Raw genomic sequence first — 24,509 nt, forward strand, 5'->3', positions numbered from 1 at the left:
AATTACAAATTTGAAAAAATGGGTCAAAATCACTGCCAATAATGGTTAAAGAACACATACTTACCTGCCAAAAAAAGATAAAGAAGCTTTTCAATCCTTGGGTGTGATGGGTGTCATCACAGCACTGGGATTTTTTGTTCGAAGGTAAAAATTTACAAAATTTTATTCATGAAATGTTTGATAACAAAGTTAATTTAGAAGAATTTAACTAGGGAATAGAAAATGCTATGAAATGGAGCTGATGATGTATACCCATAAGAACCATACTTAATTTCCCAATCTAAAGTATTCCATGTAACAATTTCACCATATCAAACATCACATACAAGAAAAAACCCTCATCTCCCTTATCATTAGTGCAAACTGACAAACAACCCTGTCTAAAAGGAACCTACGGTCTTGAAGGATTCATGAATGTGCTTCAAGGTCTCATGATCCTTATTCCACTCCGGCGTGGGCGCCTTCACAAAGTGAGCATATAGCTTGTTATTAGCACATGTAACTGCGATCAAGCTATGCGCACCGACCCCATCAATCTCATACACATAGTACACTTGTCCTTTCTCATCTTTCTTCTCTTCTGATCGAACTTCGTCCGCCCCAGCAATCAGATCTTGGAGATCCACGTCGGACAAGGCAAGATTATTCAAAACCATATCCATTGGCGCCAATTGTCGAAACCCCGCGAGATAAGTCAAGTACTCTTTTTCGGCCTTCTTCTTTGGATTATAGAATTCACTATCAGTACCATTTGTTCCCTTCTCTACTTTGGACACTAAACGTTCTTTCCAACCATCGGGCACTTCGTAAATATACTCCGCCGAGTCTTTCTTGCTTGCATTTCCGCCATAGCTGCCATAATTGGCGGCACTAGCGGCCGTGCCATAGTATATTTGGAAGGGGTCTGCTAGGGAAGGAGGGGTGGTGGATAGGATTAAAGCGGCGGCAGTGGCGGCAAGGGTGGCGGCAGAGGATTTAGGGGTGATTTGGATTTTAGTTAGAGGTAAATTTAGATGGGTTTTTGGTGGAGTTGGAGAAGAGGTGGAGAAGATGGCTGAAGGAGAGAAAATGGTGGCCATAGGAATGAATTGTGTGTGGGTTTTCTCTTTCCCTATTCTTTTCTTTCTTCATGTTTATTTGATTGGTGCAAAAGTTAGGAGTTTTGTTATCCATATCTTTTGGTATGGATTAGGGGTATTTTGGTCATTTGGTTGATCTCAGACAAATAGAAATGAATGTTAGGAAGAGGAAAGTAGGCAATGAGGGATTTGCTAGGGTCCATTGCAAAAGGCATTTCACGGATGGTCTGTCGCATGTCAGGCCACCCACCCAGAAAATGCATGGATAGAAAAATGGAAGGAAGGCTTGGCTTTGCCTTATTACACATGGCACTTTGTATTGATCTGCTCCGTTGATATGGTGGGTCACCGGCAATAATTCTCATTCTCCCCATGTAAGAGGGGAGGAAAAGAATGAGAACAGTTGCCGAACATGGCCTTAGTTGAAATGGGTTTTAAATCCTTATCTCGATTGTAGGAATTTTCTGAAAATTTATAAAGGAGAAAGTTTTCGAAATTTCCTATATTTTCCTTTGTTTGATTACACATGAAGGATGTGTTTGGCAACGTGTTAATTTTTCCATGGAATATTAGGGGTGAGAAGGGTGGGAGAAGAGACTTGAGAGCCCATGAGTAGAGGATGAGAAAAGGGTAAAAAAATACGGAAAAGTAAATCATATTTTGAACACAAATTTGTTTTTCTTGTTTTTCAGTGTTACCTCACGCTCTCCTCACGCCTTCTTAGGTCTCTCCCCATGCTCTCCTAACGTCCTCTTAATTCTCTCCCTCTCCTGCCCTCTTTTACCATTAAGTAATTTTCCATGGAAAATAAAGTGATGACTGCCAAATATGGCTGAAAAAATAACTTCAACCATAGTTGTTCAAGTTCTATCTCGAGGAATCATCAGAACAATATTTCGCTCTAAATAAACCAACCTTTTAACAGCTCTTTAAATACTAAAAGACAAGATGGTTTGTGTAAATATCAAAATATGGTTGTGCTGCTGATATCATATCCCCAAATATATTGTATTGGGATTTGCTAGTGTCTATTGCGAAAGGCATTTTCCATATGGTATGTCGCATGTCAGACCAGCCACCTTGTGAATAAAGACAAAAGCTGATGAAAAGTGAGCCTGTGTGGCTGGTCTAACATGCGACATACCAACTGTGAAATGCCTTTCGCGATGGACGCTAGCAAATCCCTAATGTACTACTTTTTTTAAACTAATAACTTACTAAACTCAAATATTTCTCTCTGTCTCTCTCTCTCATTTTTCTAACCATGGTTCATGTAGACTATAGAACTATGAAGCTTAAATTGTGTAATCAAAGAGGATCAATGACCTTGATCTAGCACATCAACAGCAAAACAGCAAAACAAGGTGCTCTAGTTATTTCCATACCCTCACCTACCATACACAAGAAAAAACAATCTGATGATCCTGACCGTTTATTCCAGCGGGCAATAATACGGATGAACAAATGTACAAAAAACACATCTATCGGACGGTCCTAATCAACCAATCCGGCTTTTGCAAATAGAGGTCTATTTTAACCGTTCGATTTCACGCCACATTTGTGATAGCGCAATATGCACCACACGCGAGATGTGTTAATGCTCCACGTTTCTTCTTCTCCACTCTTTTTGTCCTATCCAGTATCCACGTGTAACAAAAACCACAAACTGAGACTCAACTGGACCCCACAAGATTCTTCTTCTTCTTCTTATTCTTCTGTTGAAAACCCCAAAACCCTAATAGGGCGGAACTTTCTGCTTTAAAATGGAAGTTCTTTGCCCTAAATTGCAGTTTAATCTCCTGCATTTCCCCTGCAATTATTCAAAAACCGTGCAAAGAGCTTCTCGTCCGTGTAGATTTCCTGACCTAACGCTTCGGATGGGCAAAAAACGGAGAAAATCGATCGATCTTGACACTTGTCGACCTCGGAGCTTCAGAAATTGCTCACAAAAGCAACTATATGAAGAAAACTTCAGATCCATTGGATTTAGGACTTTCGAATTGGATAGAAATTTGATTAGATCGGTTGGAAAAAGCATTTTTAGTTTCGTAGCTGCAGCCGCGGCTGTAATTTCCGTGAATTGTGATTCTCCGGCCCTTGCGGAGGCTCTCACTGTAGCTTTCCCTGTTTCTCGAGATCGGGAGGTGAATTTTAGTTTGTTATTTTAAAATTGTATTTTGAATTGCTGTTGTTCGTGATATTAGCTAGCTATAACTGTAACAGTATCAAAGTTTTATTATACTTTTTATCTAGATTTTTGTTTTATTATTATTCATTACTGGTGTTTGTGAGATCGATAGCTAATGCTTATAGTTTATGCTATATTAAATGGAAAATCGCAAACGAACTTGCTCTAAAAGGTTAGATTTCATTGTAGGGTTCTCTTACTGGGGAAAAGTTTCAATGTCCATGTTGATGTTTTTTTTATATTAAAATGATCTCTCGGGTATTAACATATCAAACTCCTTGATAAAGAATGTTTACATTTAATTTGTTGACTAATTTCAATATGTTATGAAAGGCACTTCTCCTTGATTCTGTGTTTTTCCCCTTCCAGGTAAATACAGTTCAGAGAACTCTTGTTGAGGCTTGGGGCTTGATCCGTGAAACCTTTGTAGATCCAACTTTTAATCACCAAGGTATCATTGGATTACTTTCTCTGGGAACGTGTTAGACTCTTTCCTTTACACTTGGAAAGATTGCCACTGCCATGTAAAAAGGCTTAACTATCAGCTATATTGTGATAGTCCAATTTTGTAATATCTAGATGGATTGTCAATTTACCCCTAGGCTACTTTTAACTTAATACTTTTTTTTTTTTTTTTTTTGCATCCACCAATGGGTAGCAAACCAAAATTCAATAAAGCTATATATTTATCACTCAGAAGGACGAAGAACATAGAAATTTTTTTACAAGAATTCATGTTATACAGATTGGGACTTAAGGCTGCAACAAACAATGGTGGAGATGTTCCCCTTGAGGTCAGCCGATGCTGCATATAACAAAATCAGTGGAATGCTTTCAACTCTTGGAGATCCCTTTACTCGAATTATTAGCCCCAAGGTTCTGCTTCTAAATTGACAATGAAAATGACTGCTATTGAATTTGTTCTAGTATCATTCTTGACCATACATTGAAGTTTATGGTAGATTATTACTTTATTAAAGAACAATTAACACAGCATTTTCATTCTTCATGGGTCCTCGAAGGATCAAATTATATTGGCTATGGCTAGATTTAGACATTCATCTCTGGCGGACAAACTATTGCTTCTTGCTCTCATAAGTGTCAGGGTTTCATGAGGCTCTCTTGTGATTATTCCATGTCCTTCTTTGTGCTTCAGTGAAGTAATTAGGCTATTTATATTAATAGTTCAGCCAAGTCATTGACGCATTCTACTCTTTTTGCTATTCTACCTTGTGTTGACACTTTTTCTAATAGGAAAGAAATGTTTATTACATAGTTGGAATATGTCATGGATAATGTACGGCAAACAAGAAACACAAATGGACATAAGACAATAAAGAACTTAGTTGTATTGTCAAACCGTTTAGTAATGGTTCAAGAAATTAAATTCAAGGGCTATTCTCTTTTTATGCATCTTTTTATCAATCTTATTGTTTTTTATATTTTTTTCTTTTTTCAATTGATGTTGGAGAGTGATGCATCAAATTTCGACTGGATTGTTATGCTCTTTAACACTGTTAATTGCTGTCATTCCTTACCCTTAGCCCATTTACTGACATTTGGGCATCATATTTTATTTTCATGTCATCATGGCGAATTTCTTGCTCAGAATTTAAGGTATTTTCTTAATCGACTCTATGCCTGAATTAGCATGGGCTAAGATTGGTTCTGAACCTGCAGGAATATCAAAGTTTTAGAATTGGAAGTGATGGAAATTTGCAAGGGGTTGGCCTCTATATAAATGTTGAAACCAGCTCTCGGCACTTGGTTAGTGAGACTTTTGAAAAAGTTCCTAATATTTTCCATTCAGCTTCCTGAAATTGAACAAGTTAATTGCTTGTTCTTTTGTTACATATGCAAGTTAATTGGCTTAAGTAGTAAAGGAATCTTGAGATTTACTTATTTTATATTGGACCTGGTTCAGTTTCTGTTACATCTCTTGAAGCTGGGTATTCTCTACTCCCAATATAACAATCCTGCTTTCACAATTGGGACAAAATCAGTTACTTTTTAATTCTAAATTTGTTATGAAAGACCTTGACTGTCACAATGTTTGAATTTGAACTTTCCTTGTTTCTGCAGTCAACTTAGATTCCAATCAGAGTAATTTGGCTACTGATTACTATGTGACCTTATGAAGCATATGCATCCTAAAGCTCACTGTCACCAAAAGAATCTAATGAATAAATAAGCAAGAAGAAACTGAACTTTTTGGGCAATGAAGGAAAGGAAAAGGATAAACCTTCCTTTAGACTTCATAGCAGTAATGCATCCTTTTTCCAGTATGGTTGAGTTTGTTCTTCTTCCATTTGACTAGTGAGAGAATGAAGATTTCTAGAAAAAGTAATACATGAATTTGAAACTTAATTCCAGCAATAATAGTGTACTTTTTTCAGCAAAAACTATTGTTTTGAAACTAGAATTAAAGGATCCCTTACCAGCATCTAGTGAGAGGATGAAAATTTCCAGAAAAGTAATACAGGAATTTGAAGCTTAATTCCGGCAATAATAGTATATTTTTTTCTCAGAAAAAAAACTATTGTATTGAAACCAGAAATAAAAGATCTCTTACCAGCAATTGCCCCCCCCAAAAGTTGAAACTCACACTCCACTTCTCAATCATATGAATAAGAGTTAAGAGATAAAATCAGCAAGTGTGGAGGAAGCTTACTTGATTGGCGGCATCGTACCATCCAAGAAATATGTAGAGCATCACACCAAATAGATTAATATTAAAAAAATAAAAAATAAAAAGATTTTAGAATTACTCCCAATAAGTTGAAATTTCTTCTCCGAAACATCAAAATGGCTCAAGTACAACGAAAAGGCCTTCTCACTCCCTTGTTCAACACACCAACTAACTCTGACCCTTAATCTTAGAGCCACTCAATGTAAAAGAGGTAAAACTCCAAATTTCCTCTTTTTATGGAGACTCTTGAAACCCGTCTTACTATGTTCTTACAACTCAAAACCCAGGAAATTTTATCTACTCTATTTGTAAAACTTTTAAAAGTCGTGCGTTTTAAATTTCTCCTTTTCAAAAGTATAAAAAATTGGTGCAAACCCGGAGGCTCGTGAATACTACCACTCTACCAGGAACCTTAAGAGCTTAATTGAACCAAGTCTTGATATCCTACCATAACCCATGAACAATGAAACAAACAATTAATGGTAAATTTCAGCCAAGTAAATCATGGGATTAGCTTTAAAAGATAAACCATTAATGAGAAATGCTTCTACACCAAATAGTTATTGCATAGATCAACCTAAATAACACAAAAGATGAGAATTGAGGGTTCAAATATAATGAAAGCAACGCTGTTTGGTTCAAGGAAGCAGGATTCTTCCCTGGGCGTGGGGAACCTCGATTCCTAGGTTCTCGAATCCGAAACGGGAATCTTCTCGAATCCCCAAAAATTGGAAATCCCGGTTCGGATTCGTCGGAAACCCGATTCCCACTTCTGGAAATCGCGGTTTATGATTCTCCCGAACCCCGACTCGTACTTTTGGGAACCACGGTTTAATGTTATGTGAAACACGATTTATCGGCGATTCCCTGGAGATTCCATGGCGATGCCCAACTCCCCAGCGATTCCCGACAATTCCCCCGCAATTCCCCGACGACTCCTCGGTGACTCCCTGGCAACTCTCCGGCATCCCAGGAGCGCCCTTCGATTCCCGCTTTCAATTTGCGTTTCGATTCCCGCTTTCGATTTCCGCTCTGGCAACCTTGGTTTGGTTTCTATCCAAAAAAAAAAAGAAAAAAAAAACAAAAGTCTAAGGCCCAAAACTCTGCTAGTAAGTGATATAATTCCTAAAATAGGCTAGGGCAAATTATTTGCAAGGTTCCTGGGTTTCAAAGGAGCAACAGGTTCGAGAAAATGGCTGAAAATAATGGAAAATTCTCACCGAAAAAAACGCAGCAGTCCTTCACCTCAAATCAGTGCTAGCAAAGGGTCCAAGAGAGTGGGGGAACAATCCATGGGCATGGCCTGAAACTCCGGGTAGTAGTAATCCTCCAAAAATAATGTTTATGGGAAGGTTCCAAGGAGGGGTAGGAGAAAAGAAACTAGAAGGGGAAAGAAATAAGAGAGAGAGAGAGAGAGAGAGAGAGAGAGAGAGAGAGAGAGAGAGAGAGAGAGAGAGAGAGAGAGAGAGTAGGGGGAGGGTATGGGGGTGTGAGAAAGAGAATAGGGAGAGGTTATGAGGGTGCGAGAAAAAGAGAGGTGAGAGAGAGATTAGGGAGGGAGCGAGAGAAAGGGAGAGACATGTGGGTGCACGAGAGAAAGAGAGATATGAGGGGGTGTGAGAAAGACAGATAGAGAGGACGATGAGACTCACCAGGATTGTGAGGGAGGAAGAGAAAGAGGAGACGCCATAAGCGCTTTGGAGGGGTCGGCAGCCCACCCACTTGCACGATTCTTCTTCTTTTTTCTTCCAAAATAGGGCATTTCCCCCATATGATCTCTTTTGTATTTCCTTCTTGGTAGGCCCCTTTGCTAGCTCACTTAAATGAGAGTGAAAAGACCGCCATACCTTTACAAAGAAGAAGTTAGTTGCATAAGGACTTAATAGGAAAAACTAACTAAACAAAAATGAAAAGGCAAAGGGGTGTGTGCAAGGGTGGGCCTAGGTGATGTGGACATCCCCACATCTAGGATAATCAAATAATGCTAAATAAGTCCAATAAAACAAAAATAACCAAGTGCAAACATAATAAAGTAATGATCCCACGGTCGGATCACATCAAAAAGACCCCAAAAAACCCCACGCTGCTACTTGGTATTTGGTAGTGCCACTTGTCGACAGCTTAAACAACTTAAGTGCACTTGAATACCCAAACTCCCTGTTCGAAAGAAACCCACTTTTAAACTCCAACTAACATAAGTGAGGGCCTAGCATTCAGTTAATAAACTCAACTGAAAACAAAGTGATCAAATACAATGGAGCTTATTGATACTACTTTCCCTTCTTCTTCCTCTTTTCTTCTTTCAAATTGCTGGTTGCTCTTGCATCAGTCTCTGGGTAAGTCTTTCACCATTTCCTCTAGATAAATCTTTTTGATGCTTGTATCAAGTCAAGTTCTTAAAAAGTTGTGTGGGTAGGTTTTGTTTCTCTAGATTCCAATGGGGTTTAATTTCTAGAAGTTAACATCTAGCTGGTCTTCAGTCTTCCTGACACAGAAATTCACTGGTTCATTGTTTTTTTTTATTATGCATGCATTCACTTATTTTATTACTTCACTTTTATACCTTAGGAACTATCGTATGAAATGTGTGATGGTTACCATATTCTATTGAATTGATTGTTTTATGTTTGATATACATATTTATCATTTCTAACAACATCACAGGTAGTTTTGTCTTGTATTGATGGAAGCCCAGCTGCCCGTGCTGGTATACAAGAAGGGGACGAACTAATTGAAATTGACGGTAGGTTAAAGAACCGACTTCTCTTTATGATCTTTATCCTTTCCTGTAATTTCTTTTGAATCTTCAGACAAATCCTCTAAGCTTTTTCATGACCATTATTTTAACCTATAAGACTAAACTTAGTTTATCTCAGGTTCGATCCCAGCTTACCGATAAAAAGAGAGAGAGAGATTAAGCTTAGTATATAGATGTTTTCTGTTTCTTTGTATCAACTTGTTTGTATGTTTCCATGTTCCTTTGTCGGCATCTACTTTATGTTTCGATAGTAACTTACATCTAATTTAACTAATTTTCTCTTTGTATGTCCCCTCTGTAAAAGTTTATAGTTCTCAAGCTGTTGAAGTAATATATCCTGGTTATTTGGAATATTTTTGTATAAATTAAGAAAAAACTATTTAGCTATAGTTTCAGTAGCTAGAACCCACAAGTTGTAAATTTTGCCAAGTAACATTCTTGTGGAAGCTGTTTTCATTCTAAACTCATGATTAATTAGTTCATCAGTTTATCAATTAATATTCTTTCTCAAGCTTTTATTTCGAAACTTTCTATTTTTTTTAATGGCAAATTACTCTCTTTTCATTAATGTCTTTACACAGTAATTCTGTTGGTATTTGATAATTTTACCTTTTAAGGTATTACAGTCAGTGCACTTGAAACACATGTTTAAGCCTTGGAACTTCCAAAAGAAGAATGCCATTATGCGCTACAAACTTCTATTGTTTTTTCAGTGTCTGTGACTCCGCATCTCAACTCAACTCAACTCAACTAAGCCTTCGACCTTCGTCCCAAACTAGTCAGGGTCGGCTGTCTGTGACCGCATCATGGTTTCAAATTTTGGTTTCGGAATGCGTTTCCTTCCTCACCGAAACCGAAATTTCAAAATTTTCGGCCGAAATCTGACACACCACTAAAAACATTATTTTATTTCGGTCGAAATTTCGGGAAAATATTAAATAATTAAAAAATTGAGATTTTTGGTTAAATTTCCGATGAAATTTTGGGGAAAAAAATGAAATTTCGATCTAAAATTTGAAATTTCGGTCGAAATTTAAAACCAGGCTCTGCATACAACATGTAAAACCACTATATAAAAACTCCCTCTGTCTATGTTGACTCGCTCAAGTCGACTCCCTTTTTACCTTGGCCATGTTCTTGTCTAAGTCCGAGTTACTCCATACAATTCAATTAAAACTCCTTTGACTCACCAATGAAAAATTGACTGCGTCAATCATTGACTCGACCGAGTCAACTCAATTTAACTGTGGCTTCGTTCTCATCTGAGTAAAACAGTATGTTTAAGGTGAGTTTAGTCTTAATTCTAGTCCTTGACATTTCAGGGGAAATGCTTGATGGTGTTGATGGTGAGGCAGCTGCACAAAAGCTTCGAGGGCGTGTTGGAACAACTGTTACAGTAAAACTCCTCAGTGTAATTAGCGCTCCTCTTTCTTCCATGTTATAGAATGGACTGGTGCTCATTACTAATTAGTTACTCTTGTAATGGTTTTCAGTTCTTCAGTGTTAATCCATCAAAGTGGTTAACGTAACACATCAAATAAATTATGAAGCTAATGGCTAATGGAAGAGTTTGATAGTGATTTAATTTTCATATTATCTTTTATTTTTCAAGGTTTACATTATACTGGACTAAATCCATACATTGGTAATTTTCTATGCTATTCGCTGATATATAAAAGTTCCGTCTCATAAGCCAAACAATGGATGGAGCCTTCAGCTGCCATCATATATTGTACACAGAGCTTTCACTTAATGAGACGAAGATTTGTTGATTTTGGCACTAGATTAAAGTCTTCTTTTTGTATCAAATTCTGGATGGTAGTGTTATGGAGATGTTGATGTAGAAGTATCAAAAATGGCTTCCACTGTTTTCTGCATTTATCCAAATTTTATTTGAGTAGCAAGTCCCATTTTGATAACGTCGTTTTTGCAAATCTTATTCTTCTTTTCTTTAGTTTTCCATCTTTCGCTCATTCTTCTTATTTATCTTCTTTATTTCAAGTCATTGTTGCGTACAATTTCATGCTTTTCCCTTACTTTCTTGTGGGAACTAGCAAATAATCCCAGTGTTGTGCCAGTGAATGATCTGTTAACTTAACCAAGATGGACAAGGAACACTAGTATTACCTGAAGAAGTTATACTTGTGATTAGTATTAAGGTCTAACAATACATTGTGAGTGGGAAGGTTTCTTTGGTACGGTAACCTAGTCACTCGAGCTGGAAACTTGAGGGCTGAGGAAATGGTCTTCTCACTTTTATGAGACTGCTAAACCCCATTACATCTGTGCTGCCAGGAGCGCTTTCCTCGTTATCTGACTACTGCTTTTATTTTTCAGGGAAATGATTCTGGAAGTGGTCCTTATATTAGAGAGGTATCTGTTCATTTCTTTTCTCTATTTAAGTTCTTTATCCAGATCTACAATGAATCTTATTCTTGTGACACCATGAAGGAACAAAAATTGTTTTAGATTTGATAAAAAAAAGCCTACTCATGGTCTGTTGAAAACATATGGGATTCACGTTTATATTGGTGTTATTCTTAGCATATGTTTGTATGAAATGATCTAATTTTGGACCATCTGATTTCTGTTTGAAGGTCGAGCTACCTCGTGAGGTTATTAGGCTTTCTCCTTTATCAAGTGCTGTCATCTCCCATCAGGCACCTGATGGTCATCTATCAAAGACTGGCTATGTGAGGCTGTCTGCCTTCTCTCAGGTTCTTACTCTTTAAACTGATTTTATGGGCTTGCATACGCCCCTTTATTAATCTGTAATGTAATTTTTTGCTTACTGGAATTGTCGTTAGTTTTATTCAGTTACAAGGTGACTCTGTCTTTACATGGATAAAGTGAAAGGAACTCAATCATCATTACTACAATAGGCATGATTTGATGAGCATTTAGATATCGTTCCTACTTAAACACGAATAAATGTTTTTTAGTTTTATTGTTTAAACCAGAGTGCTGCCGAAGAGATGGAGAATGCCATTCAAGAAATGGAGGATCAAGGTGTACAGTCGTACATACTGGATTTGCGAAATAATCCGGTCAGTTTATTTTCAGTTATATGACAATTAAGGTCTTAAAAATCACATCTTTACCTTTTTGCAATTGAAACGTTTTTTTTCTTTTTATAGGGGGGCTTGGTTAAAGCTGGGTTGGATGTTGCCCAGATATGGTTGGATGGAGATGAAACTCTTGTTAACACGATTGACCGGAATGGAAATATGTTACCCATCAATATGGTCGATGGGCATGCCTTAACACATGATCCACTTGTTGTACTTGTAAGTTCTATCAGCTGTTGTCACTTCAAGCTTTTAATTGATTGTCGTGGTTGTTGGTGAGTTAATAAGAAAACCTGGAAATAATACAAGTTTTGAGAATCTTTTCTGGCTAAGGTCTCAAACTTGTCTGTTGGCCATTAAAATCTTCTGAGGAGTAATTAAAATAATGGATTTGTCCAAGGTTTTATAATTTTAGTAATAAAATTTTGATTAAAGTATCTAATATGATGTTTGTACTATCAAATAGTTAATATGGAAAAAATAATGTCATGACTTTCTCGGTGGTAGTGAGAGATGATACTTTCACCCCCCTTTGCATTACATGCACGCTCCCCTTATAACGTGATTTGACGTCAAAAAGCGTTAAAGTTGCCCACTTTTCCCGTCAAATCACGTTATAAGGGGAGCGTGCATGTAATGCAGGGGGAGTGAAAATATCATCTCCCTACTTTCTTCCCTTAAATTCATCTCAGATTTTTTTAGGCATTCCTAAAATTGGCCCTCTTCCCTGTAATCTATGTTAGCTATAAATTATACCTCACGATTTTCAAGTAGTTTTTTTTTTTATTCTTTTAATTCTCCATGATTTTTTTGAGTTCTTTTGAGATTTTTCAAGGTTTCAATTCTTCCAAAGTTGTTGGGGTATGGAAAAAGTGACGATCATCTGGCGGGCAAGTCAAAGTGCAGTGTTCTATCGCCCTCCTTACAGTTGCTAATACTCCGTTTGTTTTCTCTGTTGATAACCAGGTGAATGAAGGAAGTGCAAGTGCTAGCGAGATTTTGGCGGGGGCATTACATGATAATGGCCGTGCTATCCTTGTGGGGCACAAAACCTTTGGGAAAGGAAAAATGCAGGTATTTTCATTCAGTATCCCCCAAATGGGTACAGCATGAATTTATCTTCTAATGACTTCACTTAATGGCTACACTTAAAATTGGCATCTCTATTATCCTATTCGAAAGTATCGTAGTCCCTCTGTAATGGAGTTTAGAAACTTGAAACATGATTCTGACTTGGAGAGGGCCAAATAACGACACCACTAGATAGGTTTTTCAAATATTCAAGTGACTTTTTTGAGTTCGGGTCAATTTATAGGTTTTTCAAGTTCTCGACTGACTTGAGTTTTTGAGTCCTTGAGTCAGTTCACTCAAACTGATTTTTCAAGTACTTAGGTTATGTCTTTCAGGCTTAAAAAAAAACTGATTTATGCCTTAAATTGCTTGAAGTTTTGATCAAGTTTTTCTGATCAGCATGTCTTTTGAGTACTTTATCTAGTCGGTAAACACAAATCAGAATGATGAAAGTAAACACAAATCAGAATGATGAAAGTACAAACCGTATTTTGAAAAGTTCTGCTAGAAAAGCTACAAAACATTCACTCATTGTTTGTTAGCTGTATAAGACACTTGCTCTGTTTTTTCCACCATTCTACTCTGTTCTTGTGAATCATGCAAACAGTTAACAGCAGGACTTGAAATGTGACCTTTTGGGTATCTGAGATGAATTAGAGTCATGTCACCCAAAAACAATGACTCAGTTGACCATTTCCTATTAGCATTTCAATCTGCCTGCACCTTGCCTAGCTAACTGTCTAGAGGAAGTTAGCTCTTGTGTTTTGCTCACCAAATTTTCAAGTGTTTTGGCTCGTCTAGGTGTTGGTTAGGCAGTTTTCAATCTCTTGATTCCTTTCTTCTCACAATTTCAGAGTGTTACGGAACTACACGATGGGTCAGCTCTGTTTATAACGGTGGCGAAGTATTTATCGCCTGCCCTTCATGACATTGATCAGGTTGGCATTACGCCAGACGTGCAATGCACGCCCGAAATGCTGACATCACCCAAAGAATCATTCTTTAAGGAGAAGAACATGCTCCCCTCTCTAGAAGCTGATTCTTGTATAATGGTAGCAGAACATGAGCTCGAAATTCGGGAATCCAAGGGAACTGCTTCATGAACGTAGTCAGTTCTTGCTCCTTCAAATCAGTCTATCATGTATGTAATCAATCAGACGTGTAGATGTCAAAAGTAATCTCTGTAACATCATCAATGTATATGCATATATGTGTGTCTTGTGTACTAATCGGGTATTATGAAATATGAATGCAGCAAAGGGCGAAAGGAGTGTGTATGTGTTCTGGTTGTGTTTGTATTATATAAACATTTATTTGAGGAATGATATTTCCACCCTCTTTTCCCCACCCCTTGTGTAAAAATGACTCCATTTCCACCCTCTTTTATTTGTCATTTACAAGAGAAGACCAACAAAGGGGTATAAATATTGGGAAGGAGTGGAAATTTCACCTCTCCCTCTCTTGTTTTGCTTTTTTGTGACTAATTTCTGCCGTCTAGAGCAGATTGCTTACTCTTGTATCTATATATCTACCTATCGATTAGATTGTTCTTTCGATTGAGATGGAATCCAAATCAGGGCGAAAACCTCATAATCAAAATAACTTATTTATGGGCAGTTGGGGATGGGTGGTGCCTTAGAGATGTTGTGTGAGTAGGGGCAGCTAGACATGTTAGGGGTCAACTTGCAGAGATCATGGGTTAAACTCAACAATCCTACTACTGTTTGTTTGGGATTTTGAGAACCAATTGTCAGTCCAAAATTGATTATTTAACTCAAAAGTAAACATAAGGCCCTGTTCGTTTTAGATTATGACAACCGATTGTGAGCCCCAAACCCATTCTTGGAGTGGGTTTGGGGCTCACAATTTGGTTAGGGTTGCAGCTTGGGCTGGGTTTTACCCGCCTGCATCGGCCCGACCCGAAACAACATGGGTCAGGTTTAGAAATCATGGGTCTTGGGTAGGGCCGGGTTTTAAATTGGAAAACCCAACTCAATCTTGGGTAGGGCCGGGTTTAAAGAAAGAAAAAACCCGAAACCCGACCCGAGTCATATGGGTGTACTATGACTTTATGAAATATCTCTTGAATAACATAGCAAATCATTTTCCAATATATTGATACAATTGTTTTCATTGAGGTGATCATTTCTTTTATATGAAAATATAGTGTCCTTAAATTTATACACTTGACGACATAAATTTAGAGATTGTTGGTGTGAAGATTTGTTTTACTTTTCCACAATCTTTAAAATTAGTAATTATCCTATGGTGAAAAATGAAAACCCGACCCGACCCAACCCTAGAAACTATCTTGGGTAGGGCCGGGTTTACAAATCTCGGGCTTTTCTGTAAAAATATTAGACCTGACCTGTCCCAAAATAATTCTCGGGTAGGGTGGGAAAACCCGACTTGCCCGACGTGTGTTGCACCCCTACAATTGGTTGTCACAATCTATGGCCTTACCTTAGGCCCTGTTTGTTTGAGATTTTGACAACCAATTGTGGAGTTCCCAATCGATTATTGGACTGAAAAATGCAGTAAATTTGAGTCCAATAATCGGTTCAGGACTCCACGAACCCAACCCGACCTGATTTGGAGGAGGGTTGGGTTAGGGTTGACCATCCTCAACCCGACACTCGGGTTGGGTCGAGTTAGGGTTGAGGGAATGCTATCTCGGGTTGGGTTAGGGTTGTCCTCAATCCGACCCAACCCAACCCGAGTTGCATTTTAACTATTTATGACTACTTTTCTTACACTAGAAGTTGTTGGCGCAGGTAAAAAAATGAGGCACATATATTCTCAATTTTTATTCTAAAATTGAGTTACCAAAGTGGGAATTAATTAAAATATGATTAACAGTAGGCTTAATTGGGCAATTATTTTTTCGCCCCCACTATAAGATTATGCGCCACACTAGCGTGATCTGACGTCAAAAAGCGTAAAGTCTGGCCACAATTCACGTTAACAAGTGAGCCCATAATCCTACGGGTGGAGGGGGTATTTTCCTACTTTCCTGCTAATGGACCACTAAAACCCTAGAAATGCGAAATCCATGAAATTCACGGACCCTTTTTGAATCTCGCTCCGTCTCTCTCCTCTTCTCTTCACCTTCGATTTTGAAATTCTTCTCCACCTTTCATCTCTATTCTCCATGTCAAAAAGGTGAATTTTTTGCCCTTCTTTTGTTAATTTTTTCTTCATTCTTTTTCAATTTCTGCTTTTCTTTTTCATCTTATTCGTAGTCGATTTTTTCAAGCAAGGTTTTTTTTGTCCGGTTTTCCTTCTTTTCTGTATCTATTTCATGATCCAAACCATTAATCATGTTTTTTTTTTTCCTCATGGATTTCAAGGTCGAGCCGGATTTGCCCGACCCGAGTTACTTAAGTCATAGTATGTATTTTTCTTTTTCTAAAACTTTGTTACTTTAAAAGTGAAAACTTAAAAGTAAAACTCACGCTCGCACGCAATCAGAGGACTCTTTCCATCTTCTGTTCATTTCCCCAACTTTAGCTCTAGGGTTGTCTTCATTCGCGAGGTTGGTCTGACATGCCACAGACCAGCCCCAAAATGTATTTTGCGATGGACGCTAGCAATTCTCTCCAAGGAAACACAGTGTTAGAATATGAATGATCCAACAATTGGATTGGGTTAAGATCTCACTATTGGATCATCTTGGAGGTAGATTAGGTAAGTTGGCTAAATGAAGCAACTAAAATTATCTAGACAATGGATAGAAGAGGCAAGCAAGAGATATTAGAAAGTAGATTTGATTAGGATTCTTTCCCTCCATGAATATCTTGATTTGATTCTATGTTTATCATGTAGGTGCTCTATATAAGCACTAACCTACTCTTTGTAATATATCCAAGTTTTGTGAAATCTTTATATGGATTTTATGGCTATATCTATTTTACGATCCAAAAAAATTCAGACCTTTGGATGTGGATCCAATTGACACCCCTAAAACTGCGAGACCCCGATTATTTTTTTTCATGGAAGACTATTATTTTCCATGAAATTGTTTTCCTTGGAATTGAGGAGGAAAACTCCCATTTTTCCACGTTCTTTTGTGCAGCTTCTGATTTTGAGGCATCGCGCTGACCCGTAAAGCCGATTCCGCGCCTCCCTTTTTCCTTCTCGCCGCACCCGGAAAAAAACCCTTTTTTCCCAACCAGGTACTCTCTCTCTCTCTGGAAAATGCCTGAAACCCTAATTTAAGGAGCTGCGGATAATGGAACTGGGAGATCTTCACGATCTCTCTTCGAATCCATTGAAGTTTTTCTGTTCTATTTCGACTGTCAGAAGCAATTTCAGTAGCTTCTTATTTCTAGATTGAATTTAGGTTTTTTTTTTCTATCGGTTCTGATCGAATCTCTTTTTTGCGATCTTTCCATCTCTCAGGTGTCATTTGGAAGGACGATAAGCTTATCGAAGGTGTTCCTCAGACATTAGAAAAGCTTCGATCGAGGGTATGCGGTTTTCTTTTTTGCTCAATTTAGTGCCGTCTCTTTGTGATTTTCTATTGTAGCGTAGGGTACTGTTAGAATTTGATAAAACACCGTTCTATTAGAAAAGAAAATTGGGAAGAAGATGATAGAAAAGGGAAAGAATGAGTTAATTCGAGGAAACTCCGTTCATGTTTGTTAATAGTTTTTAGTGTCATGTTTTAATTCATGGAATATAATCTTTTGGATGATTGTACTTGATGACTATTCTGCTTTTCTCTGTGTATGGTTTGTTTTTTTTCTTGCAGGAAACCAAGGGTACTTTCTACAACAAATACCCATTCTCCATCTCGAAAGTTGGGGAAGAGACACTTTCAAAGTTCAAAATTAAGCCTTTAAATCTCCTTTTCTTTTTTCCATTTTCTCTCCTTATTACAGTTTCAAAATCCTGAAGAATCTGCTCTTCCCTCCACCCGGCAGGGAAAAGAATCCCTAATCAAGTTTGATTTTTGAGGTTTTCTGCAAAACCATAATCAGCATCTTCTTAGTATCTCTCAACTGAACGTCAATGTCACTGTGATTTCCTTCTCTTCCTAAACTCTTGGGCTTATTTCCAGTTGAATTAGAGGATTTCTTTCTTTTGTCTAATATTCATGGCTTCTAGTTCTAAGCTTTCCATTCGTCTCGGATCCCGATACCTTTCCCGCTTCTCATTCCACACTCGATCCCCAATCCTCGCCTCCGCCTTTATCGAATGTCCTCCACCGATCTCTTCTCCGCTTACTACTTTCTTTTCAACTCCCTCTCTCGAATTCCCCCTCTCATCAAGCGCCGGACTTCGGTACCTTTCGACCGTCCGGCGGCAGCCTGTCCGTTCTCGCAGTGGTGTCGACATCGGCACCAGGGCCCGACAGCTGCAGAACCGCCGCCTTTGGACATACGGCCTTACCTTCAGCTGCATTGCCGGATTCGTTGTCATCGTCTTGAATAATTTCTCAGACCAAATGGTCTTCTATGTCACCCCAACTGAAGCACTCGAGAAATTCGCTTCCAATCCATCAAAAACCCGATTCCGTCTTGGGGGTTTGGTCTTGGAAGGGAGTGTCGTGCAGCCTGCGTCGTCTCCTGTTATGGAATTCGTCGTCACGGATCTTATCACTGATATCATGGTTCAGTATGAGGGATCTCTCCCTGACTTATTCAGGGAAGGGCATTCTGTGGTGGTTGAGGGTTCGGTCCATCCTTTTACGCAGGAGATTAGGGAGGGTCTTGCTTCGTCTGGGAAGGCTGTGTCGGAGAAGGCGAGGAGCGGGGAGTGTTACTTTACTGCAATGGAGGTGCTCGCCAAACATGATGAGAAGTACATGCCGAAGGAGGTTGCCGCTGCGATTGAAAGGAATAAAGCGACGATCAAAGCTGGGTTGGAGGAGAAGTACTTGCCGAAGGAGGTTGGAACTGCGATTGAAAGGAATGAAGTGATGATCAAAGCTGGGTTGGAGGATCAGCGGAGTTGATTTGGGGTATAATTCTATCCTTTTGCAACGTAGGTTTAGAGGAAAAATTGGTTTGATTGGTACATTGATAGTAGGTTTAGAGGCTCAGTTAGTAGTTTTAGGCATGCAATTGCTTGTTGCCTCATGAAGGGAGGGCATGAGTTTACATTTTTGGGGCTTTTTGATTTTCTTAAATTGTTATTGTTGTGTTGCGAGATCAATTCTTTAGCTATCCTCAATTTTGACCCCAGAGCTGGGAGACTAGTTTTATGTTTTATTAATAAGAGGATGCTGATTTAATAAGATTTGATATCTTTTTCATGGTAATGCTGCTGATTTGTGTTCGGATCCGAATCGTATCATTGTGTCGAGAGGAAAGTTGTCAGTGGATTTATGTTGTTGTTAAACTAGATGTAAGGAAAAGCTTTATCATATGATCCAAGAACTTATTTGGTTTAAGTGCAGTGTGATTTTGTGTTTTGCTCTTAATGCAATGTTTCATGTGTAACCTGTACTTCATGGTTTTTATCAATTTTGTTTTCTTGAAATTTTTATTCTGAATTTGTTATGTATATTGCATTCTATGCGGGCATATAAATTAAGATGGTAAGCTCTTTTGTCTATTTGAATTGCTTGAGATTTGGATGCGACATTTTCTTTCAAGTAATTGATGCTTTCAAGTGATTTGACTTGGTTGCTTTGTATGTATTGTATTGGTTTACCTGTTCTGATTACAGCTTATTATCAGGGTCTTGTTTTACTTGCCGGGGCACACTTAATTTGTCTTAGCCCCCATTTATATATGGCAAACTTGTAGGTGTCTCTATAGTTTGGCAACCACTAACTAATCTAGTACCATGATATTTCATTCGGCAAGATGGAGTTGTTGCAGCATTTACTGTCAATGATAATATGCTCACTTGGCTAATGTAGGTAAATATAATCTTCATGTAAGTATCGGTAAGATATATCATAAATTTATAATTGGGACGATTCGGATAATTATTATAGCTTCTATATGTATGCAAGGATGGCAGACTCTGATACTGCACTGGCAAGTCCCTTAGTGCTATGGGTTTATTGTTTTGCTCTACTGATGTTTTCTTCTCACCTACTAATTGTCAGAAACCCGTGCGCATGAATTGTTCCTTTCACTAGGGGTCTCACTTACTAATTCGTAGAGACCCTTGGGCATGAATTGTTCCTTTCACTAGGAGTATGATGTTGTAGGTTTCCTCCTATGCCAAACTACAATGGTACTGTTACTGATAAAAGTGAGATTAATGGAGAAGAGAAAGAGGGAATGCAATTGATGGAAGGAGTCTTAACTATGTTTTATTAATCTTCATTGACCATAATGCTATATATATATATATATATATATATTATAATATAGTTATAATTATATTATATTGTTTTGGAATCCAAAGGTTTTAGACTAAGTAGGACTAAGTCAGAATATACGGAATGCAACTTTAGTAATGTATGGAGGCGGGACGATGATGTGGTAAATATGAGTGGAAAGGAGGTACCTAAGAGGGATATCTTTCGCTATCTTGGTTCATTTTTACATGAGGAAGGAGAGATTGAAGAGGATGTTAACCATAGAATAAGAGTAAGTTGGTTGAAGTGGAAGCTTGCCTCAGGAGTTCTATGCGACCGTAAAATCCCTACCAAGTTGAAGGGTAAGTTTTATAAGACAGCTGTGAGGCCAGCCATGCTATACGGCTCAGAATGTTGGGCCACCGAGAAGCAGCATGTACATAAGATGAGTGTAGCGGAGATGCGAATGCTTAGATGGATGTGCGGCCACACAAGGTTAGATAGAATTAAAAATGAAGACATTCATAAAAAGGTGGGGTTGGCACCAATTGAGGAGAAGATGAGAGAGCACCGCTTAAGATGGTTTGGGCATATCCATCATAGGCCTTTGGATGCTCCGGTGAGAAGAGGCAACTTGTGCCAAATTGATGGAGTAAAAAGAAGTAGGGGCAGATTGAAAGCAACTTGGGTAAAAACAGTGACGAAAGATTTGATAGCTAGGAACATAGCAGAGAACATGACCTTGGATAGGATAGAATGGAAGAAAATGATCCACGTAGAAGAACCCAACTTGAACCAGGATTATAGACAGGCAGATTCCTTTTATCTTCTTCGTGAATTATTTTCTAAAGGATTCATTTAGCCGACCCCAACTAGTTTGGGACAAAGGCTTTGTTGAGTTGAGTTGAGTTGAGTTTATGTGTGTGTGTGTGTGTGTGTGTGTGTGTGTGTGCTTAGTAGAAGCGCAATAGTTTGTGTCTCTATAAAACCGGTCTCCTATTTGTTGAAGACCAGAGTTGCTTTGCATGGGCAAATCCCAACTGGTTGAAACTGTTCTCTTGGAGCATTTGGCTGATCAGACATCCCTGGAACCAATAAGAAGAAGTTTTGCTAGAAGAAGGAGAAAAGCTTTGCCTTCATCCGAAAAGAATAAGGGATTTCTCTAGGTTGGATTCTAGGAAGAAGATGAAGAAGAAAAATAAGCCTGTTTCCGTGATTCATCTCACGCTTGAAGAATAACCCACTTGTTTTGTCTTACAATCAATGTCCTAAAAGCAGACCAAAAAACTGTCTACTTCAATCAAGCTTTTTTTTTTCTCCTGAATGTTAGGGAATCTTATTCAAAGGAAAACGGGGGGAAACCCAGTGACTGAGATGTTCTATACAAGGCAACAAACATCAAGAAACACACAAAGCAGAAAATACAGAGGCCTCAAGGAGGGAGGGAAGAAATAAAAAATCTCAATCCCTTCCTTTGCAACCCCTGATCTGGCCAGTTTATCTTCTGCATCTTCATTAGCAGCTTCTCACATGCGAATTGGAAACGGACAAAGCCCTCCACTCGATCAAAGATCTCCTCAAACCAGTGTGTAAATCTCCATGAGCCACCTAATGACATTTAGGGAGTCACTGACGTAGAGCGCGGCCGGCGGAAGCATCCTTCGTCCTTCGAATCATTTAGATATAGTCTTCTATTATTTGGGTGTTTTTTGCAGGAAATTTAATTCTCGATCTCTACCACGAGAGAGGGGAAGCAAGGACTCGATCAAGCGCAGAAAAAAAGAAAAGAAATCAGGATAGGGATTCTTGCATTCGATAAGAATTAAAAAAGGAAGTAAGCTAGATTCAGCCATTAAAAGAAAAGAAGTAAAGCTAGATTCACTAGCTTGCTATTCTAATTTCACAAGAAAACAAAGAAGGTACAAGAGAAAATTCTCTTCAAATTTCAAATCATCAAGTGCCAAAAATGAGTGTGGACTTTATATAGGACAGCCCGTGCAACTACCTCACCGTATAAAAAATGACCAAAAGGCCCTCACTCGAAAGGAAAAGTATCAAATAAGGACTACAACTAAAGACAAAACACATTAGAACTACACTTAAGCTAGTGCAATCCATATGATGAGCCGATGCACCAGGGATGCTCTGCATCAAACTCCACATCTTGAGAAGAACTCGCCCTCGAGTTTGCATCAGTTCTAGACGGGTAGGTCCTCCTGGATCAAATATAAAGATGACCCACTCTCTCAATATGGCGAATCGTGCATAGAAATCAATCCGCCCCCTCAAATGTCGTAGCTCATGTATAATATCTCTGCAAGAATGGTAGTGTGATGAAATAATAGCTAATGTCATCTCAAGAACCTGTGGACTGTGGTAGAATTGTAGTGGCCTGCCCTGTAAGATAGCTGTAAACTCATCGTAAAGAACATCCATGGCTGGTGTAGAAACCATAGGCAACACCATGTCAATAATCTCTACATTTGTCAAAACATCCTCTTCGACTGTGGCAAAGGGAGTGTGCTCTGCAATATCATCACGCGTGTCTCATTTGCATTCGTGCTCATTATATTCACTGGCTGGTTTTGGCTTTGCATGATCTGCTATATGCTCATCATCTTTATCATCGCCGGCCTCATCATAAAAAACGTAAGGCTCATCACTGGCGTCAACAATGTCATCAATGCCAAGCTCATTAAGATCACTGTGAGGTGGTGAACTAGCCTCGATAATCTCTCCAGAATCTGAATGGCCATGTGAATCCTCAATATCTTCCATAACCTCTTCCTACCCTTCTTTGTCACTAGCCTCATCATCGGCCTCTAGGAGTGGAGAAGGAGATGCATATACCTGTGTCTCAAGTCTCTATATCTGCATGGTGAGGGCATCAAGATCAACCTTCCATTTATGGTGAGCCTCCTGTTCTCAGCAATGCTAGGCCAAGAACTTTTGCCATTAGTCCTCATGGACTCTTTCCTCACATCGTCTCTGATACTATGCCGGAGCATAGATCCATAAGAAGTGATCACTGACCTCCTCCCATCGAAAGAATGGAGGTTTGCCCAAGTCACGACGCTCCCTGGCACCCCGTTACGTCTCTCGATAATTGAAGTCGTAGTATCTGTGATACGCCTTGAGGCCGTTGACCCAATACAAGCACCCAGCCTGATAATCACCATGCTGACATTAGCCAAAGAAGTGAGCAACAAATGGCTCCATAGATGTAAATGTGAACAAGGCTTGTCTTGCTAGTGGCTTCGCGGATTAATTCTTCATAAGCAGATCCAACTCGACTCCATCTTACACCAATAATGTACTGGAATTGGAGGTGCTGAAATTTCAGTTGACAATCCGTCGTCCTGTTGTTGTAGTTCAAAGAAGTCGGGGTGATAAACAGGAATCGGATATAGTGTCTGAAAGCCCTTGATAATTTCAATGCACCTCTATAGTGCAGTGAGCTATCAGTAACTCACCAATGTATAGAAGAAACTGAAAATCCCAATTCATTGAAATAGATGTACTAATTCAGTCCAAATTACGAAGGCAGCAAATGGGCTGAGTTAGTTGCTGAAATTATACCCAAACTCACACTGAAATTAAGTCAATACTATCTTGAACATTTGATTGTACAATATATCTATGATGCAATCTATCAATAACTCACCAATGTTTAGATTAAACTGAAACACCAATTCGTTGAAATAGAGGTACTAATTCAGTCCAAATTATAAAGGCAAATGGGCTGAGCTAGTTGCTGAAATTATATCCAGCCCCCCACTGAAATTCAGTCATACTATCTTGAACATTTGATAGTAAAATATATCTATGATGGTGTTGACCAAGATGGATGCAGCTGCTGGTGGTCTCTCTGCCCTGATCAAGGATTGGAGGAGTGAACGTGGGCTATAATGAAAAACCTCGAGTTTACCTCTGATTTGGCCGACACTCTGAATTTATTGCCGACACGGGTGTCGTGTCGTGTCCGTGTCCACACGTGTCAACACTCCTTTAGACACTTTTAACTGAACTGCTAGAAGTGTCAGTGACTTTATATGTATGTATGTGTATGAGTGTGACACTATTTGTAGATTTTTAGGGGTTGCCATGTTAGATACCTCATATCCGTGTCGAAACTCGGCACGCGAATCCGTGTCCACAAATCATGATTATATGTATATTCTATTTAGGCGTGTCCCCGTTTCTAAATTTTGGGAGTTCGCCATGTCCGACACTCTGTGTCCGTGTCGACACGCGACACTCGTGTCCGTGTTTACAAATCATAGGAGTTTACAAACTTGTAGAATGTTCAGCTAGATTTTTGTTGTGAACTGGTCTGAGTATCGAATTCAGGAAAGAGAGTTCCTTGATAGCAGGGCTGTTTGAATTCCTAAGCAG

At 38.8% G+C, this 24,509-nt stretch overlaps 3 protein-coding genes across 3 annotated transcripts; 2 read left to right on the plus strand and 1 right to left on the minus strand.

Moving 5' to 3' along the window:
- Window positions 1-247: 247 nt before the first annotated feature.
- Window positions 248-1,136, minus strand: LOC143849497 (thylakoid lumenal protein (Mog1/PsbP/DUF1795-like photosystem II reaction center PsbP family protein)). Its single transcript, XM_077358538.1, has one exon. The coding sequence runs from the start codon at window positions 1,077-1,079 to the stop codon at window positions 381-383; it is 699 nt and encodes a 232-aa protein (XP_077214653.1). The 5' UTR covers window positions 1,080-1,136; the 3' UTR covers window positions 248-380.
- A 1,606-nt stretch (window positions 1,137-2,742) lies between these two features.
- LOC143849500 (Peptidase S41 family protein) lies at window positions 2,743-14,120 on the plus strand. The gene is made up of 12 exons (XM_077358549.1): window positions 2,743-3,223; window positions 3,637-3,718; window positions 4,013-4,143; window positions 4,948-5,034; window positions 8,621-8,699; window positions 10,037-10,125; window positions 11,052-11,087; window positions 11,312-11,431; window positions 11,675-11,761; window positions 11,852-12,001; window positions 12,749-12,856; window positions 13,708-14,120. The coding sequence occupies exons 1-12, from the start codon at window positions 2,843-2,845 to the stop codon at window positions 13,954-13,956; spliced, it is 1,599 nt and encodes a 532-aa protein (XP_077214664.1). The 5' UTR covers window positions 2,743-2,842; the 3' UTR covers window positions 13,957-14,120.
- Window positions 14,121-15,863: 1,743 nt separating this feature from the next.
- G1 (transmembrane protein G1P-related 1) lies at window positions 15,864-19,118 on the plus strand. The gene is made up of 4 exons (XM_077371298.1): window positions 15,864-16,015; window positions 16,929-17,028; window positions 17,255-17,322; window positions 17,607-19,118. The coding sequence occupies exon 4, from the start codon at window positions 17,952-17,954 to the stop codon at window positions 18,810-18,812; it is 861 nt and encodes a 286-aa protein (XP_077227413.1). The 5' UTR covers window positions 15,864-16,015; window positions 16,929-17,028; window positions 17,255-17,322; window positions 17,607-17,951; the 3' UTR covers window positions 18,813-19,118.
- The last annotated feature ends 5,391 nt before the right edge of the window (window positions 19,119-24,509 follow it).

This window comes from Tasmannia lanceolata, unplaced genomic scaffold, assembly GCF_043159265.1.
Source record: "Tasmannia lanceolata isolate RefF3 unplaced genomic scaffold, GAP_Taslan_0.1 ptg000003l, whole genome shotgun sequence".
NCBI lineage: Eukaryota > Viridiplantae > Streptophyta > Magnoliopsida > Canellales > Winteraceae > Tasmannia > Tasmannia lanceolata.

Bases quoted from the DNA above. Each gene is read 5' to 3' on its own strand.
- LOC143849497 (XM_077358538.1), bottom strand. From the start codon at position 1,079: ATGGCCACCATTTTCTCTCCTTCAGCCATCTTCTCCACCTCTTCTCCA.
- LOC143849500 (XM_077358549.1), top strand. From the start codon at position 2,843: ATGGAAGTTCTTTGCCCTAAATTGCAGTTTAATCTCCTGCATTTCCCC. The intron at 3,224-3,636 runs GTGAATTTTAGT...TTCCCCTTCCAG, and splicing joins CTGTTTCTCGAGATCGGGAG to GTAAATACAGTTCAGAGAAC. The intron at 10,126-11,051 runs GTAATTAGCGCT...TTTATTTTTCAG, and splicing joins TTACAGTAAAACTCCTCAGT to GGAAATGATTCTGGAAGTGG.
- G1 (XM_077371298.1), top strand. From the start codon at position 17,952: ATGGCTTCTAGTTCTAAGCTTTCCATTCGTCTCGGATCCCGATACCTT.